We start from the raw sequence: 20,240 nt of genomic DNA on the forward strand, positions 1-20,240 counted from the left end.
TAAATTGAAAGGTCCATGAAATATACCACCTGATAACACAATTGATTTTTCCCAAATTATATACCACTGCAAAGACAGAATTCAGAATTAAACACAATGGAAAATGCAATTTATTTATAACATATGTTGAATCAATACCTAAAATATTATATTTCAAATCAATTTACAAGTATAGTGGTGATTTAAACAGATCACTCTAGCAGTAATAAAAAAGAAAGGAGGAAAACGAAAGGAGGAGGGAGATACAATAATAGGCTACTGCAATCTTCTAGATAAAAGATAGAGACAAATTAAGAAAGCAATGGGGAAGGGAAGGAGATGTAATATTGAGAGATTTTTCTCAGGAAGGTATCAACAGGATTAAGTGAATGATTTTATTTGCGGGGTGAAGGAAGGATGGCTGACACTGGAGCATGGGCAGCTAAACGGTGAAATCATTTACAAAGGATGAAATTATATTAACATTATGGTGAATAACTATGTACTGGCTTCAACAGACTGTCAAACGGCTCCATGACACACACAAAAAACTAAAGAACCCCTGCATGATTCCTTTACCCTACTTTCTTTACTTAGCCTTTACACCCCCAGAATATCTGCACCACATACATTTATCTGCTTGTTTATTTTCTACTTCACCTCCCACTAAAAGCAAAGCTAAGCTCTTGGAGAGCAAGGACTTTGCCCTTTTCCGCTATGTATCCCCTGCACTTTGTAGTTAGTGCCTGCAACAGCCATTTAAAAACATTTTCTGAATTAACGAATGACAAATATGTGGGTTAAAAGACTAATAGATTTCAAAAATATGTATTTTATCAGAGAATAAAAATTATGAAAAATTATGAAAAAAAAAATTATGCTTATAGCACCACATGCCCCGTAACAAGAATGCAAAAGTTTCTGGAGTTTCAGTATGCATCTGATATTTTACTTAGTTCAGCAAAGTTAATTTTAAAACTAACATGAAAGATTTATTACAATACATTGCAGACAAAGATGGAGAAAATTAAGAACAGCATGTCAACCATAAGAACTTTAAAAAATAAAACTATGAAAGCAAGTCTATCTAAAAGTTATACTTGCTTCTTGCAAGCATAGGAAAGGTTCAAGGACAACAAATTCAGAATACTGCAATTTTCCCTAAATCAGCCACACAGTCTTCAAAAGGAAAGAAAGAACTCAGAACAGTAGAAAGTCCTGGTGATGGGCACCATTCTGAAGCTGCATTTTGCAGGGCACTACCTTCTACTACCCAGAGCTTTTGTGCATGGCTTGCAGCCCCAACCAAGGATGCAAAGTTGGAGCCAGCAGTCATACCCATACTAGCTGCCATTATTTTACTATTAAAGTAGACACTTTCTGGACAATTAACACTTAGGACACAGAGGCTAGATACCAATTATCCTTTACTCCTGAATGTGAGAATAAAGAAGGGAGAAAAGAAATCCACTTTTCTCCAAATCCAGAAAGATACATTTCTACTTACTTCCAAGAAGTCAAAGAAGGACAGAAGTAAACACATGATATAAGGAGTTCCATGAACCTCAGCCCCCTTTACAAAAAAAGATACTGACTAAGTAAAAAGTAAATTCTGACAATGTAGTCATCTGTTCAACTCAATCCAACAGATATTAAATCCAAACCAAAATATATGTACAAATGGCCTACCATGTGCTAAGCAGATGTAGACTGACAGTCAAGTTTTATTTTCCTTTTATTGTTTAGCTAGCATTAGAAGGAATTCAAATAGCACTTACATTATTAATTCAAACATATTCAGTTCCCATACCAAAATGTAGGCAATAATTTTCTCCAATACGAAGAAATGCAATCATTAACAAATGGAACTGTAACATAAAAATATATAATCTTATATTTTTGGCTTTAATAAAAACCAAGGAACAACACATAATAGTTTAAAAATACATCTACAATAGTCAGTTTTAATCGTTTTTGTAAAAATAAATTTCATAAACTGAAACATTAAAATTGCTGCTTAAAAATATTAATTCTTAATGTGTCTGACTACCAAGCACAACTAGGACAATCTAGGTTTATGGTTATGATTAATTCAGAGGTGGAAAAAATGACAAATGTTGCTGAAATCAACTAGAAAAAGATACAATGTTTGGTGAAAGAAAAAAATCTACCGAGAGAGGTCAACATATGTGTATAATACAATGGAAAAGAAAATTCTCTCCTTGAGATGAGAATTAAAAACAGAACACTGTGGCCTGGGAGAGGAAGCCCCTTTAAAAACGACTTTCCAATGACTCCTCACCAGTGTGAATGTTCTCCTGGTGTCTTTTTAGGGCATCCTTGCTCTTAAGCCTCTTTCCACAGCTGTCAGCCTTACACACAAACCTGGCATCCCCCCGGCAAGTCTCTCGGTGCTGCTCAAAACTACAAGACAACCAGAAAAGGGAAAAGAGAAAAGAAATGGTGAAGACATACCTATACAAAATCCCAACATCACAGCAGGCTTTGGTAATACATGCTCCCTAGTACAGTTTCAGGGTCATTTCATGCATTCCCTATGCAGATAAGAAGGAAAGCATTTAAATTCTGTAGCCATGTGACAATGAATCACAAAAGAGCATGAAAGCGTGCATGCAAAAAATGACCCACAATTACAGAACAGCAATCTGATAACTCAGACACAAAACCTCGAAGCTGAACTGAAGGAGGAATTGCAAACAGAGCACTGAAAACTTCGTGAAGAATCCTTCAAACTGTTTTTTGCTGTGCACTGAAGAATGCTGAGGGGAAATAAAAAAAGAAAAGAAAAGAAAAACTGGAAGTCTAAGACAAAAACTTACATGAATATGCCACTTTGAATAAAGTCATGTTTGTGATCTCTCTTTTCATTCTACATTCTACATATAAAATAGATAACATTAAATGCAATAAAAGGTGACCAGAATGCCATTTTAAAGCCCATTTGTTAACAAGTAAATTTTCCTTACTTTTTAATAAGAACCTGCAATAGAATCACCAAATGTTTAATTGCCTGTTATAAAAGTTGTAATTTTAAACATTTTGAGCAGAAATTTTGCATCTCAAATTTTATAAGCAAAACCCAGTGTATATATGAGTCTTAATAGGAAATGTAGAATATTTCAGAATTTTACTTTAATGAAACAAAAAATGTAACATTAACTGAAGATTTCCTGCTCATATGCAAGGTGATTATATCAACACTCAGTTAAAAATAAGTCTACAATTAAGTGTATCTACCTCTTCACTTTTACTAATTCATGATCCTGAAAAATATTTAAATGAAATGGTAATTTCATACACTGTTTGTATATGTATGCTTAAAATAATAAAGTGTGCAGAGAAATGGGTCAGATCATTTTATTCATCCTATTATCATTATCCTGTACCTATTCGTCTTTAAATTATTTTTCAAAGTTGCTGTGAAATAAATAGTGCTGCCCCAAATGTCCATGCATTCTTTATACTCTGAGGTCTCTCCAGTTCATAAATTTATTTTTACTGTTTCCAGAGGGATTATCTAATGCAGACAACTGAAACTTGATCTATCACCTCAAAGCACTAGCCATTTTATGCTTATCTGGATTTTAGATTAGGAAACCAATGACCTTGACATTTAATGGCAAGTTATTAAATGGACAAATAGTGATTAGCAAAAACAATGTTCACTTGTTAAACTTCATAATCAGAATATTTCAAGAATCAACATACTATTATAAGAGAATATGAATTAATGGTGATATAGAATGCTTAATCTCTCTCCCCCCACATACACACACATTAAAAACTACAAGACAAACCAAATGGAAGAGTTAGTTAAACAAAGTCTTAGCTTATGATTTTAAAAATATCTGTTAGTATACGCACTGTCTCTGCAATGCCTGCTTAACTGGGAATTTCTTCCCGCAGTTCTTGCACTTAAATTCTTTCTCCTCTGTGGGCTTCTGGTGCAATGTCTGAAGATGCTCAGCAAGAATTTCCTCACTGGTAAAACTCGATTCACACTGGGGACAGGCATAGTCCTCTTTACAGCCAAGGAGATCTGCACATTTATAACGAAACATATTTACAGGACAAAACTTCAGAGCCAAGAATTGTTCAATTTTCCTCTCATTTTAAAATCAAAATTAATTGTGTTTAATTGTAACACATTAGTAAATTCTTATCATCCCTATGAATACATATATTTAGAGTGTTGTCCATGAAAAAAAATAGGAAATGTAAATAGAAATAGGCTATTTTGTAAATCATTTCACCTGTTTCCCAAATTAATTCAAAATGAAATGCAATTTTTTTTTTACCCTATAATGTTAACTTTTGAGATCAAAGAGTTATTTCAAATGTTGAACTGAAAAACAAAAAAATCTTCCCTGAAACAGCTCATGGAGAAACATCTGATAGAGGTGAACCGTGTTGAATTACCAAGAGGAATCTTACATATTTATGTAAAAAAACACCAAGCCTGTAAAAGAAGCACTCATTACAGCAGGTGGAGCAAGGCTTCACTGTCTTTTCCGGCTTGTCAATCCCATGTGGACTGACACAGTTCTGCTTTAATTTCTCAAACTATGCTATTCCAATTACATATTTTTTCTGATTGTAAAATAAAATTAGAAAATGCAGAAAGTATCAAGAAAAAAATAAAAATCACCAATAAATCCATCAGGGACAACTGTTGTAATGTATTTCCAAGCCTGACATCTTTTGTGCATATAAATTTTATGTTGCCTAGGAATATCTACATTTATGATCGCACTTTATATGTAATTTTATATGTTGCCTTTTCTTTCTATTTAACATCTTCTCAAGTCATGTTTTTTTTTAAAAACTTGAAGTATCATAACATATTTAACGAAACTCTCCACTGGCTAGACACTTTCTTTTGCCCCTTTTTATTTGGTTTTATAAATAAGGTAGTAAAAATCCAAAAATAAAAATAGCAGTGATATAAGTACCTGACTCATATACGTAAAAAAAATCTGCTTATATTTTCGTTGTTTTCCTTACAAAGATAAAGGAAACAGATATTTTGATAAGGAAAGCAGAAATCAAGGGGCATAATTAAGAGACATTATAAAGTTAAAATAATAGTACAACTATACAACAATAACAAGCTTTAGGGGCTACAGAGAAGAAAAATAAATACAAAAACAAAGAAAATACAGAATAACAAAGAAATAATTCCCAACTCCCCACAAACCTGACATTCCCAACAACATAACACATCTCAAAAACAGAACCAAGTCTGTCCCCATCTCCCCTTTAAATAATCCAACTAAAAACAAATAGAAGCATAAGCTAGTAATGCTGAGAGAATGCTAATACATTATCAGCCAATGACAAACACTTTACTTTAGCAGCCAATGACATACAGTTACAATAGAAAATTCACATGAAAGGCTAAAATTACTACCAATGCTACTAATGAAAGTGTCACTTCCGAAGTGACTTTGGTTTTCAAAATTTTCAAAATGGAAAAATATTGTATAGTAAGTATCAGTCCATTTCAAAATATGACTACCTACAACATCACTCATTTTCCCTTAAACTCCATCAGGAGTAAAACACAACATACAAGACACAAGGCCCTATAACAACTGGTGATTACCCAGCAGGTGACAAACAAGAGAAGTCAGTAAAGAAAAATAAATCTTTCAGACACTGATCTCCTAGATTACTTTGGACTGGTTTAAGCAGGGCTTAAATGAGATTTTGCTTACCAAATTAGGACCACCTAATAATCCTGCAGGCCCCTGTGATCAGAATATAAAGAGACTCCCAAAGGTTCAGGATATAAAGAGATCTCAAAGGATCTCAAACAAAGGCCAGGAATCAATCCTCTAGGAACCACCTACACACCTCTGCACTCACCTTTACCTATTTGCAGATGAATGAGTGAGGTCTCAGAGTGTTAGTGACTTACCCAATGTTACCAAACTACTGAGTGGCAGAGTTGGGGCTAGAGTAGAAACCCTCACCACTTGAGGTCCCACAGAGAGCAGGGAAAGCCAGGAGACGTCCCCGCCTTGCCATCCCACAGGGCATGTCCATCACCCACCACCAGCCTTCTTTTCCTGCTGAAAGATGAGCATGTACATGGACACCCTCTGAAAGTAGTTTTGACAAAAACTAACCCTATTACAATGCAGCAATAATTCAACTACAATTCAAACTATATTTCATCTATAAGTTCCATTCTCTCAGATCACCAATTCAAGATGTAATAATACCTTTTCTGCCAGCTTTTGATTGTCCTCTGGAATTTTTTACTTCCCCTTCTTTGATCACTGTCATAATTTGCTGTTCCTCCTCATCGGCCTCCATGTCACTGTCCAAGTAGCCAATCAGAAGCTCTGTATCTGTCTCTATGTCTTCAATAGCCAAATAAAAAATGTTTTCTCCTTCCTGGGGCAAAAAAAAAAAAAAAAGGTTAAGTTATTTATTAATTTTTCTTTCTGATAATTAAGAAACCACCTTCAGATCCATTCATTGAGTACCATGTGACCATGTTTAGTTACTATTACATCATTTTTTTACATCCCTAACTGATCTGGATGCTGAAAACAGCAAATTAATAATATTCAGGCATGTGATAAATAAAATACAAATATATATAACAAGGAAATAGTGACATTTATCAAATGAAATAAGGACAATTGCTTAAATTTAAAATAAGAATTTTGCATCATTAATGTTCCTTACATGAGTAACACCTTGTGGAGGCCCATAAATTGAGTAGAAAAAAGATTGCTAAAAAATGATATCAATTATGCTCCCAGAGAGCAATGAGACATTCATGATTTCATTATGATTCACATTAAATGCAAAATTGAGGGGAAAAAAAAACTTTCAAGTTACAACACAAACCAGAGAGCAAACAAACCCAAAAAGAGTTTCCAAGAAGCTGGACCAGCAATAGAGAAAAAGAGTAGATATCTGAGAGGTTGCATGAGCCAACATAGGTACCTCACCTCTTCAGCCTCCCAAATCCCACTGAAACAACAGAAAGAGAGAAGAAAATAAAGCAAGATCTACCATCAACATACAAATTTTTTTTTAATTAGAAGACAGAAATCAGACAGCGTTGAATTGATAGATAAGTAAACACACAGAAAACGTCAACCAGTAACAGACTCAGAAGAAGGTTGCTAAGAACTTTATTCCCAAGGAAACCCCAGAGAAGCTTCATAGTTGGAATCAATTTGTACAAAAAAGCTCTTCTGGGCCTTGTGACAATCACCAGGGAAGCCAGAACTGGGGCTACTTAGCTCTCCTCAGGAGAAAGCATCAGAAATTGCATTCTTTCACATAGTTGGGATTTGTCCTGGGAGGGCTCCCAGTTTGGCTAACAGAGGATAAAGCATAGCCTGAATTTATTGAACCTTCACAGTGGACAAAGGGGGGAAAAGACAAAGAAAATAAAGTCCACTAGGAGTGAAATTCAATAAAGCAGAGAACACAAAATAAATCCTTCCTTCCTTTGGCAATACAACACTTATGTCAAGGCCGTGGAGGAGGAAGTAGGGGGAGGTAAAGAAGGGGAAGCAGTGAGAAGGAAAGAAGAGAAGGTATAATAAATGTATACATGCATGTGTGAACACACAAACAGAACCCTGAGAAAAACTTGCAGTTTTATTTTGAGAAGGATGGGAGGAAGTAGTCTATCTTCAATATTTTTTTAAAATTTTGTATGACAAGCATGCATTATATTTGTGATTTTAAAAACAATATATATTAGAATAAATACCATGGAAGTAACAGAAATGATGGCCATATTCATCAAATACTGTGGAAGGGAGTCTTGATTCAAAAGTTCAAACCACTCAAGCAAATCTAAACATTAGCTACAGTTAATTAAAGGACATTCCTATAACATTTAGAGCATTCTTAGAAGTTTTTGAATTTCATATGTCAGAAACATAAACAGCTCTCTATTTTTTATTAAGAATGCTGAGCTAATTTCTGAGCAATTGTTACTCTTAGTGCAACAAAAACAAACAAACAAAAACAATACAGACACTCAGCAAAAGAAAGTCCTCTTTTGAAATCAACACAGAGGCAGCACTTCCCAGGGTTTGAAAACCACTTACTAAGAGGGTTACCCAAACCAACAAAGGGCTCATCTAATGAACACTACAGAACACAATCATAAATCTTAGTACTAATCTGATCAATATCTGAGAAAGTTAATTGAAACGTCTTTCCAGCATACCAGCAATTAATTTTGTAGTGGCCTTCATAGCACCAAGAAAAGATAATAATTTTTAATTTTGAAACACTATAAAGTTAACTTAAACTGTAATCATAATACATAGCATGTCTGTTTAGGGGCTTTGTAATAAAAGAACCTCTGAATATATTAGTTAAAACTTGAATTCAATAAAAATAATGGCAGCATTACAAACTCCAAGGAGCAATCACATGTTTTCTCTTTATACCAAAAATGTGATATGAACAGGAATTAATTAAAATTATTACTCTAATCTATTTATTTAATGCAACATCTAGATTCTATCAGCCCAGACCAACAGTTCTTTTCCTTTGCCACTGTAAAACTTTTAAGAATTATCCTCTAAAATTGCTCCTTACCTACACTGCACTGACTTTTAATCACCCTATAACCCTTCATCATTAATCTGCTTCCTCAAAACCTCTGATTGTCAAAACCTGCCTGATTCCTAACTCTGGAGCCCTCTGAAGTCATTTTCCCCACTTGTAGGCTCATCACAAGCCCAGTTCCCAGGTTTTAATCAGGAAGGATTTAAGGAGTATTGGATCAACACTCTGGAACTCAGCATCAACTCCCTGTTGCCATTAGCCTGGCTGTGATCTTTTGCTCCAGCGCTGACAACTTTTCAAATTCTGATTCTGAGATTTAATTGTTATTATACACTTCATTTCAGGTCAGTGGGGTTCAGGGTTTAGTCACCTCAACAGAATTCCCCCATAAGAGCATCACTGCCTTGAATTTACTTCTTAGGGAGTAGAGGCCTTCCTGTGAATCCACCTGGGAGCTGAGGTCCTACTTACTTTAGGCATATTCCCTACTGCCATGGTCCAGGTGATTTTGCTCAAAACACTTAGGCTGAAAGAAAGCTGCTCAGTATCACGGTCCGCCCAACAAAAATGTTCCTTAGTCGCCAGTTTTCATAGTATTGGTAATTTGGGTACAACACAGAGTGAATGCCTTTACAATTGTTACTCCTCATTTTCATTATTGTCATTTGTTCAGAATTTTTCAGGTTTTTTAGTCCTGTTTTGTTTTATTCTAGCTGTAAATCATTTCCACCTAATTATTTCTATTGTAAGTAGAAACAATATCAAAATGTTGCAACAGCGTCAATGTCCAACAATATAACTTGGAAAAAATAAATATCTAACAATTGGTTTCAAAAGAAGATTCATCCAATGTCATTTTTATAGAATACACACACACACACACACAAACACACCACTCAATACACACACACACAAGAAAAACAGTGGAAAGATATGTAAACAAAGATAGTCCTTATTTCTAAGTAGAGGAAACTGTGTGTTTTGTATAGTCTTCTTATCTATATTTATGAATTATTTAGAATTAGCATGTATTACTTTTGTCAAAAAAGGAAAATAATAATATTCCTTGAAACCAGGAATTAGGACTGCATGGTGACTAAGAGCACACACATTGGGCTGCCCTGGGTTCAAAGTATTATTCTATGATTAATGAGTTGTATGACTGAGTGAAAAGCTTAATCTCTCAAACTCTCAGTTTCCTCAACTATAAAATGGAGGAAATAATAATGCCTATGTCATAGGATGGTAGTGAGGAGTAAAGGTGATAATATTTACAAAATGTAGCAAGGTGCCTGGTACATGGTAAACATTCGTGAATGGTACCTTCTGTTATGTTTATGTAAAAATAATAGAAAGAGAGAGGTTAGAAATATTCATTTTTTTTTCAAAATTTGTCTCAACTAATCTGTCACACAAACCTAGTTGCTTGACAATGCTGCTTTTCACCAAATTTCATTCAGCTCTTAGCCAAAACAAAACAGCTCCATTGTCTGTCCACCAGAGTATCTGAAATACTCTGCCCTGGATTCTTTGTTGTTATGCTCTGTTTAACTGCTAACTTGCTAATCAGTTACTCTGCTTTAGACCTCCTGATAACCAATTGATTGTCCGAAATATGCCTAAAGTGACCAACCATCCTGTTTGTCCTCTACCGAGGGGTTTCCCAGAACATGGAGTGTTCAGTGCTAAGACTGGATTAGTCCCAGGCTAATCCTCCTAACTGTACCTTTCCTGCTCGGCAGAGCCACATTCTACACTCTGTTAGGTTGGAGTCATTCAGGAATCCACACAATGCAGTGAGTCATGGTTTTAGAGAGTTTAAGGTTTATTAGAGGAAGAAAGCAGGTGGGAGCCAGCAGAAAAGAAAGAAAGAAAGATAATGGCTCCAGCTGTCTATCTGAGAGAAGCATTTTTTAAAGGAAAAAAACACGTGGGGAGGGAATGATGTCCTGAGCTTTGAGTGGGTGAGGGTTTATCAACTTCTGAGCTGACTGGTAACTAGGGTTCTAATACACTACTCTTCTTTGATGTGCACTGTATTATCTATGTGGAGGAAGCATAAAAGAACTCTCTGTACTTTCTGTTCAATTTTTCTGTACACCTTAAATTGTTCTAAATAATAAAGTCATCAATGAAAAAAAAACATACTAAAGAACAAAAAAAAGTCAAAAACCAAAGCAAATGGACCTAACTCTCTACCAAATTAGTACTATAGCTACCAGAGAAAAGAATTATTTCAAGTGATCTCTGAACACAGTACTCATACCGGACATCCTTATTTGGATAGTATCTAAAGACAAGAAGAACTATGAAGACATCTTAATCTTCTCTCTGTAGTTTTACTATTAGTAATATTGGTATTATAATTTTCATTTTAATGTCATTATAATTTTATGTCTATTGTATGGTAAAGCTGATAAATACATTAGTTTTTAAGAACCAAGATTTTCAGGGTAAGAAAAACAGATACACATATAAAATAAAAGAACTTGTGGGGAGGCAGTAATTGAGCTGGGATGATTCAACAGGAAGGTCAAGGGCAGTGCCATATGGTATGGCCATTACAGAGCACTGCCCGGAGGCAAGGGCTCCACAAAATCCTTATGCATCAAAACAACCACTTCTGAATTCAAAATGTTTACAAAGGTAGCCATATAAATATGTAAATACGGTAGTATTCAAATATTCAAATTTTGAATGTTAAACTTTATGTAGTGGTCTTTAGCATCACTATAAAAAAAAAAACAAAAACAACTATACTTAATACCTTACCCCACACCATTAACCTATTATTGGCTCACCAGGGTATCTCACCACTCAGACTGGGAAGTTCCATTACAGGAAATCAGTCCCAAGCAAATGGAAGCCCAGCCCCCACACCAGAAGCAAGAATCAAGGCCTGGGAAGTATGACTGAATGAGATGGCCTGCAAGTAGACTAGGAATTAATACAACTGGCTATGTAGCTTTGACCTTGGACACATTCCTTATCCCTCTGGGCCTCCCTTTCTTCATCAGCAAATAGAAAAAATTTAAAATGTCTAGACTTATTTATGCTGAGGACCTTAATGCTAATTTCTGATAGGTGGCTAAGGACACTTAGAAGGAAAAATAACTCACATTTATGTATCACTTTGAAGTTTTCTAAAGTTTTTGTACTTTATTTTATCAGAACTTCATAACAACCTTGTGTGATATAAATGGAAATATCAAGAACCTTGGACAGATAATGGGCTTTGGAGTCAGACCTGAATTTGCATCCTAGAACAGAGTGTGTTAGCTATGTATCCTTAGGAAAGCTTATCTTAACTTCCCCTAGTGTCAGTTTCCTCATCTACAAAATGTAGCCAATAGCACCTACCTCGAAGAGTTGTTTTGAGGATTAAATGATGTAAAATATGTAAAGTATGCCTAGTATATATAAGGACATTTGAAATGTTAGCATCAGGGTCTACCTCTAACCCAAACTCTTCAACTCAACTGCTCCAATCTGCCCACATCTTGCATATAGGAAAACTGAGGTTAAGAGATGTTAAATAAATTTTAATGCCCAGAGAGATAGTAAGCACTGGAGATAGTATAGAAGCCAAGGCCAGGACCAGAACCATGAGAACCGGAAAGGCCCAGTCAGGAATGAAGTATAATTAGTTCATCCGAACAGCTACAATTCCAATTCCACTAGATAAAATCTTTTCCAAATGAGCCTAAAATAACCAAAGGCATTTAAGGGCTAAAGGGAACTGACCTATGCAATATTTAATATTTTCTGTTTGCTTTTCATTGACTCACAAAATACTTTTCTTTTTCGTGGTCTTACACTGGTCTCAGAACCCATTATTTACTTTGTGGCATCAGCATTAGGCACAGGAGAAACTCACATTCCAATGAGAAGTCACATCTGAAATATTTTTAGAGTAGCTACTTGTATGTCATATACAGTAGGAAAAACCCTTAATTAAGAGTCAAACAGGAGTGGGGCAAGATGGCAGCATGGGGAAGAATTTAGTTAATCCTCTAGAGCAGCTAGTAAACAGCCAGGAAAAACTAGTAAATAGTCTGGAACAACTGTCGTACACCAGTCAGGAATAGGTGAAAGGGCCAAGACCACAGCATTAAACTCTAAAGTACCCCAAATTGCAAAGCTGATGACCTGCCCCCACTGGCACAGCAGGCTGAGTTGGAACACTCCCCTGTGGGAATAAGAAGCCATCTCTGCTGGAAGCAAGGAAAGGTAGCTCAACAGTCTCCAAATGTAGTTTTAATTAACAATTTGAACTACCAAATACAAGCTACATGCACAGATAAACCTGGAGCAAGCAGAAAGCTACCCCAAGGTGTCTCTCAGCAGAGAGGAGGTAGGGCTAATGGAAAACTAAATAAATAAATAAAAACAGAGACTTCTGGATTTGGTCAAGCTCAGAATATTAGAAAAGGTCTGTGCACCAAGAAACGGGACACATAGAGCCAGGTACCAACTCTGGCTCTTGAATGCAGAAACTGGGGGATTGGGAAATGGCTCTAAAAAGGGTATTTTTCTCTCCATGTTTGAAATTATTCTAAGTGGCTCGTTAGAGAAAGTTTCAGGCATTTTCAATTGTCAGCACTGAACCAGAAAAGCGTGAAGTTAAGGTAGGTCTGAGAGACAATGTAAGGAGTCAAGTGAAGGAGATAATTCCCTAAAGAGCATATCCTCCCCAAGAAAAGGGGAGGCAGGGCCCAGCTTAAGCAGTGGCCCACCTTCATAGAATTCAGACCCCAGGTGCTGGAAAAAAGAAAAAAAGAAAAAAAAAAAAAAAAAAAAACAGAAACAGCTTAAGCTTGGCTTTGGACTCACCCTCAGTCTCAACTATGCCCCTGGCAGTGACAAAGTTGGCTGAGAATTAAAGGCATTGCAACTCTTTATGCCAGGGGAGAGCTGTGGGCTGACAAGCACCATCTGCTGGGCAGGACAGGAAAAGCACAGGGTCTAAACACTTCACAGGAAGTCTGAAAACTTGACGGGTCTCATCCTCAGGGAACTTGATACTGATTACATCCACCTCATGAAATCTGGGCCTGTCTCATCCGGGAAAATCTGTTTGGTGCCAATTATATCTGGGTACACCTGCCTCAAAAAAAAAAAAAAAAAAAGTTCCATATAGGCAGGACAAGAACCAGAACAATAAGAGTTGAAAAATTCTGATCAGTCAAAAAGAAGCTAAATTAGAGGTTTAGAATAAGTTGAACTGAACACCAAAGAACAGAAGAACAGATAGAGGAAAAAGCCAACCAACAAGAAATCCCCAAGTAAAAGAGTGAAAACAACCTCTAGAATAAACGAATCAAGGAAATGAGATGCCTAGAACCACCAAAATAATTACAAGTCACACTAGGAAAAACGAAGATAAAGCCCAGCCAAAAGAACAAACTAACATCTCACCTGAGAGTCAGGATTTGAAATAACTAATGAAAGATGTTCAAACAAAAATGCTATATCAATTGGAAAAATCAAATCAATGAGTTGAGGGAAGATATGGCAAAAGTGATGAAGGAGATAAAAAAGAAACTGTGTGTTGTATAAAAATGTAGCTTATGAGGGGTGACAATGGGATTGGGAAAGCCATAAGGACCAAACACCACTTTGTCTAGTTTATGGATGGATGTGTAGAAAAGTAGGGGAAGGAAACAAACAGACAAAGGTACCCAGTGTTCTTTTTTACTTCAATTGCTCTTTTTCACTCTAATTATTATTCTTGTTATTTTTGTGTGTGTGCTAATGAAGGTGTCAGGGATTGATTTAGGTGATGAATGTACAACTATGTAATGGTACTGTAAACAATCGAAAGTACAATTTGTTTTGTATGACTGCGTGGTATGTGAATATATCTCAATAAAATGATGATAAAAAAAAAAAAAAAAAAAAAAAAGAAACTGTGTGAACATAAGGAAGAACTCGAAAGTTTGAAAAAACAATTGGTAGAACTTATGGGAATGAAAGGCACAAGAGAAGAGATGAAAAACACAATAGAGACTTACAACAGCAGATTTGAAGAGGCAGAAGAAAGGATCAGTGATCTAGAGGACAGAACATCTGGAATCCTACACACAAAAGAACTGACAGGGAAAAGAAAGGAAAAATATGAGCAGGTCTCAGGGAAGCAAATGACAATATGAAGCACAAGAATATATGTGTCATGGGTGTCCCAAAATGAGGAGAAGGGAAAGAAGGAAGAAAGAATGATGGAGGAAATAATTACTGAAAATTTCTCATCGCTTATGTACATAACATTACAGATCCGAGAAGCACAGTTTACCCCAAACAGAACAGACCCAAACAGACCTACTCCAAGACACTCACTAATAGACTGTAAAATGTCAAAGACAATGGCAGAATTCTGAAAGCAGCAAGAGAAAAGCGATCCATCACATACAAGGGATGCTCAATAAGACTATACATGGATTTCTCAACAGAAACTATGCAGGCAAGAAGGCAGTGGGGTGATATATTTAAGATACTGAAAAAGAAAAACTGCCAACCAAAAATTCCATATCTCGCAAAGCTGTCCTTCAAAAACAAGGGAGAGTTTAAATATTTTCAGACAGACATGGAGAGAATTTGTCAACAAGAGATCTGCTCTACAAGAAATACTAAAGGGAGCACTACAGGCTGAAAGGAAAAGACAGGAGAGCAAGGTTTAGAAAAGAGAGTAGAAATGAAGACTATCAGTAAGTGTGAAAAGAGAGAGAAAAGGAAAAAAATATATACATAAGATAGAACATATAAAATCCAAAAGATAAAACGGTAGACAGTAGCAAATATTGTAAGTACACCGAACAAAACTGAGTGTGAGTAGGGTTGGAAGAGGAAGGCTAGGGATATGTATAACACAAGAAGGAAAGACACAAGAAGGAAGGATAGAAGATAAGGACTAGGACTGTATAACTTAGCAAAACCTAGAGTGGACAATGATGGTGATTAAATATACAAATATAAGAATGCTTTTACATGAAGGAGAACAAATGAATGTCAACAATGCAAGGTGTTAAAAATGGGATGGTATGTGGAAAAATACAATCAATGCAAATGAGAGTCTATAGTTAACAGTAACATTGTAATATATTTCCATTAAATGTAACAAAGGCAATATACAAAAGCTAAATGTCAATAAGATCAGTAAGAGGGAAATATAAGGGACAGTTAGGGGATTCTTGGTGTTGTTTCGCCTTTTCATTTTATTATTTTTTAGTCTTCATTTTTTTTTCCTTCGTCTTTCTCTGCAGAAAAAACAGAAATGTCCTCATATAGATTGTGGTGGTGAATGCATGACCATATGACTATACTAGGAACCAGTGACTGTTTACTTAGGGTAGATTATATGGTGTGTGAACAAAACTGTTTTAAAAAAACAGAAAGATGCAAGTGCTAGAGAAAATTCTGAGAGAGGGATGTATCCATTCACTGTTGGTAGGGAGGTAGAATGGTGCGGGTCATCTGGAGGACAAGTATAGGTAATCCTGCAGCCCTGTTATTAGGTATATACTTGGAAGAAGTGAAAAAAAAGGACACAATGGACATTTTCACACTGGTATTTATGGCAGCCGTATTCACAATTTGCAATGGATGGAGGTGGCCTAAGGGTACATTGATTGATGAAAAGAAGGATGAACTGCGGTGTATGCATACAATGGAATACTCAGTATCTGCTAGGAATGAAATTGTGAGGCATGCAACTATATGAGTGAACCTTGAGGACAGTAGGTTGAGTAGAATTAGCCAGAAATGAAAAGACTAATATTATAATGCCTCACTAATATGGACTAAATATAATGTGCAAACTCTGAGATGTGCAAACGCTGACAATTGAATTCAAGAGTATAGCTTATCCGGGGAAAGCTTATCGTAAAGGTTCCTATATTGTAAGCTGTTACAGTAGTCACACCTATGCCTGAGTTGTTAAGGTCATTTCTAAATTCCGAGATGCTGGGCTCTTTGTGTACAACTTGGTCATTCCCTACAACTTTGGGTATCTGTGTGACACCTGAGACCCACAGCTAGAGTTCTGCAGCTATGAATGTCAATATTTCCCATACAGCAAGTGTTTCTTAAAGCTGAAAAAGAGATCAGACTTCAATTAAAGGTATGAATAAAGCTGATCTGGTTAGGACTAAGGCAAATCAGACTTAAAGGGTAAAGGACGATATTGACAGTGTTTTAAAACTTCAGCTTCTGTGTGAGACCAAAGGAAGAGATGTTTAGTTGGTGCAAAACTTATATATTCTGTAGCGTACTATATAATTTAACTTGTATAGTCAGTTTATTCTAACACCATAATTACATGGAAACTTGAATAGGGAGTGAGGTCTTGTTCGTTTGTACAGGTTAGTGTGATGACCTGATTCATGCCAGAATAATTTGGGCAGAGAATAAAAAACTATTTGCAAAGCCCCTTTGAGGGACTAGAGGAAAATGTGGAAACATTAAACTTCCCCACTTGGGGAATTCCTGATATTCTCGCAAGCATTAGGAACTACCAATTTTATAGGCCAAGCCCTCAATCTTGGGGCTTGCCCTTATTAAGCTTGTTATTGCAAAGGAGAGGCTAAGCCTATTTACATATAATTGTGCCTGAGAGTCTTTCCCAGAGAACCTCTTTTGTTGTTCATATGTGGCCTCTCTAAGCCAACTCTGCAGGTAAACTCACTGCCCTCCCCACTACATGGGACATGACTCCCAGAGGTGTAAATCTCCCTAGCAACATGGGACATGACTCCCGGGATGAGCCTGGCTCTGGCATCATGGAATTGAGAAAGCCTTCTTGGACCAAAAGGGGAAAAAGAAATGAAACAAAATAGAGTTTCAGCAGCTGAGAGATTTCATATAGAGTTGAGAAGTCATTCTGGAAGTTATTCTTATGCACTATATAAATATCCCTTTGCAGTTTTTTTGTGTATTGGAATAGCTAGAAGGAAATACCTGAAACTGTTGAACTGTAATCCAATAGCCTGTATTCTTGAAAATGACTGTATAACTATATAGCTCTTAAGGAGTGACTGTGTAATTGCAAAAACCTTCTAACTGGCACTCCCTTTAACCAGTGTATGGACAGATGAGTAAGAAAACAAGACAAAAAATAAATAAATAAGAGGAAGGGATAAGGGGTATGGGATGTTTTGAGTGTTCTTTATATTTTGATTTTTATTCTTATTTTTATTTTTTTGGAGTAATGAAAATGTTCAAAAATTGATTATAGTGATGAATACAGAACTTTATGATGATACTGTGACCCAGTGATTGTACACTTTGGATGACTATCTGGTATGTGAATATATCTTGCACTGAAACAAGAAGTCAACAGACTGCTCCTCTGGCTTCGGCTTTGCCACCCTTGGACTCTCTCACCTTGGGGAACAAACATCTTATTATCTCTGGGCTTCTTTTATTTCATCTGTAAATTGATGGGGTTAAGCTTTATTATCTCATCCCTTCCAGAGCTACATTCAATTACAAGTGCAATAACTTCATTATTATGAGAGTCTAGTCAGTGAATCTAAAAAGGAAAGCCTGATCAGCTTTCCATATCAGACCTCACCCTATGAAAAGGAAGGTTGGTATGCATATTAATATGTATGTATGTATATCTATGCAAATATTAAGAGATTTATTATAGGAATTGGCTCACACAACCATGGGGATTGGCAAGTCCAAATTCCATAGATCAGCCAAGTTAGGATCTCTGATGCTTTCAATGAATTCCCCAGGAGAAGCTGACTGGCTAAAGCAGAAATAGAAATTCTTTCAGACTACTGAAATCATCAGTTCTCATCAGTTCTCCCCTTAAGGCTTCAACTGATTGGATGAGACTTCTCTCATGGTTGAAGGCAATCTCCTTTGTTGACTGTAGAAGTAATCAGTCTTGCATGCAATCAATTGACTAATAATTTAAATCCATGAAATACCCTCAAAGTGACAATCACACTAGTACTTGCTTGACCAAACTGGATACCATAACCTAGCCAAGCTGACACATGAATTAACCTTACAGAGTGGAATTAAGGGAAATAGTTAACTAGAATGTCAGAAATGCTAGAATACACAACCCTGGAAAGCTGAGGACCCCTTCACTAAAAAAAATAGAGTCATTTAAACCAGCATTTGAAAAGATTTTATCAATGTGACTGCTTTGGTATTGTGGCAATGGTTAGGACCAAATGAACGCAAGATGCTTTCCAGTCTAATTCTTTCTGACTCTATCATACACCAAAATATTTGCCCCTGGATATGTAGTAGATATATCTACTTTTCTAATTCCCTATCTCCCTTCAACATGCAGCATTATTTGTAAACCTCAACTTTCTCTGACAATTTGCCCACTGTCTCTTCTCAAGTGTCATGCCTCACTACAATGGACATCATGAGTTCATGCATCTGAGGTACAGTTACGCTATTTAAAAACAGCAAAAGTAACTGTCATTTGTTTTGCCAGAAATACGAATCCTCACTGTGTACAAATAAATATAACTTCAGAGCAGGCTAGGGTGATTCGGTATTTCAGCTGCATGTGTCTGTGACTTAACTTGGTTTTATTTACTTGTTGGCAAGCTGCTTTCCACATGTGGACAATGTAACAGAAACCATGACTGTGAAACTGGCAAAGGCACAAATTCATTGTATCGAAAAGGTGTGTAAATTATAAATATCCAGACAGTACAGCTATAATGACTAATGGATAATCGACACAAAAGGAAATCCTCTTCAAAAAATTCTCTAGCTTACAAATTTTAAACAAGTGCGGTGAGGGAAGAAGATTTGGACAGCTACTCAATAATCAGTAGAAGCAGGAGACAAGCAGAGAAAGAACAATATAATGAAATAGTAAGAATTTTCATATTTAATATCTTCTCACTGAGCTCTTCTTGACTAAAACCCTGAGTGGAGTCCAATATACAAGGGTGACATTGGGGAAAAAAAACTTCAACAGTTAAATTCACAAAATACATGTTACAATAAAACAAAAAACCTTTCATATGAGATGTAAACATAAAAGATCACAACATTCCAATTTTTTCACTCCCTTCCTAGTAAGAGGATTATACCAAGTTGATATGTGACTTCAAGTGCTGCTCATGGCAGGGGGGCGCAGTTACCATATCAGCTTTGCCAAGAGACTTACACTGAAATGAAATGTGAACAGAAGCAAAGTGAACGACATTCAGCCAGACGCTTTAGAACCATTATGTTTTTGGGCCACTGCTCTTGTTCCTTTGCCATGAAAACTCATGTTCCTGATAAGGGGTGTTCCTTCAGACAATATGGAAAGCCAAGCTGTGGACAGAATTACAGCCTCATTTATTTTTTCAATGAACTGAAAAACAAATTCTAGTCGCTATAAGAAACTAAGAGTCAAGGATTTTTTGTTAGAGCAGTCTTCCTAGCAGAAGTTGTCTGAAACAATACCTCAGCAAAATAATATATTCAAACATTATTTTCTTTGAGAGTAAGAAAAAAAATCTTAAAATCAAAGAAAACAGTGTGAGGCAGAAAAATGATAAACATATTTAAAATAATGAATAGTGCAGGATAAGCTGATTTCATGTTTGGAGTGTATTAATCAGATCTTATAAGAAAAATGAAGTTACAAGCAAACAAAAATAAAATTGCCTCTTGTTTTATCACAACTCATAATCAGTCACACAGCAAGAAACCAG

At 36.0% G+C, this 20,240-nt stretch overlaps 1 protein-coding gene across 1 annotated transcript in view; it reads right to left on the minus strand.

Annotated features, from left to right (window-relative positions):
• PRDM5 (PR/SET domain 5) overlaps positions 1–20,240 on the minus strand; it is a 254,641-nt gene that overhangs the window by 135,581 nt on the left and 98,820 nt on the right. The window contains 4 exon segments of the mRNA XM_037830566.1: positions 2,282–2,403; positions 2,667–2,759; positions 3,865–4,039; positions 6,228–6,402. Coding sequence (XP_037686494.1) covers positions 2,282–2,403; positions 2,667–2,759; positions 3,865–4,039; positions 6,228–6,402 — 565 coding nt within the window.

This window comes from Choloepus didactylus, chromosome 3 (genome assembly GCF_015220235.1).
Source record: "Choloepus didactylus isolate mChoDid1 chromosome 3, mChoDid1.pri, whole genome shotgun sequence".
In the NCBI taxonomy this organism is placed as follows: Eukaryota; Metazoa; Chordata; class Mammalia; order Pilosa; family Megalonychidae; genus Choloepus; species Choloepus didactylus.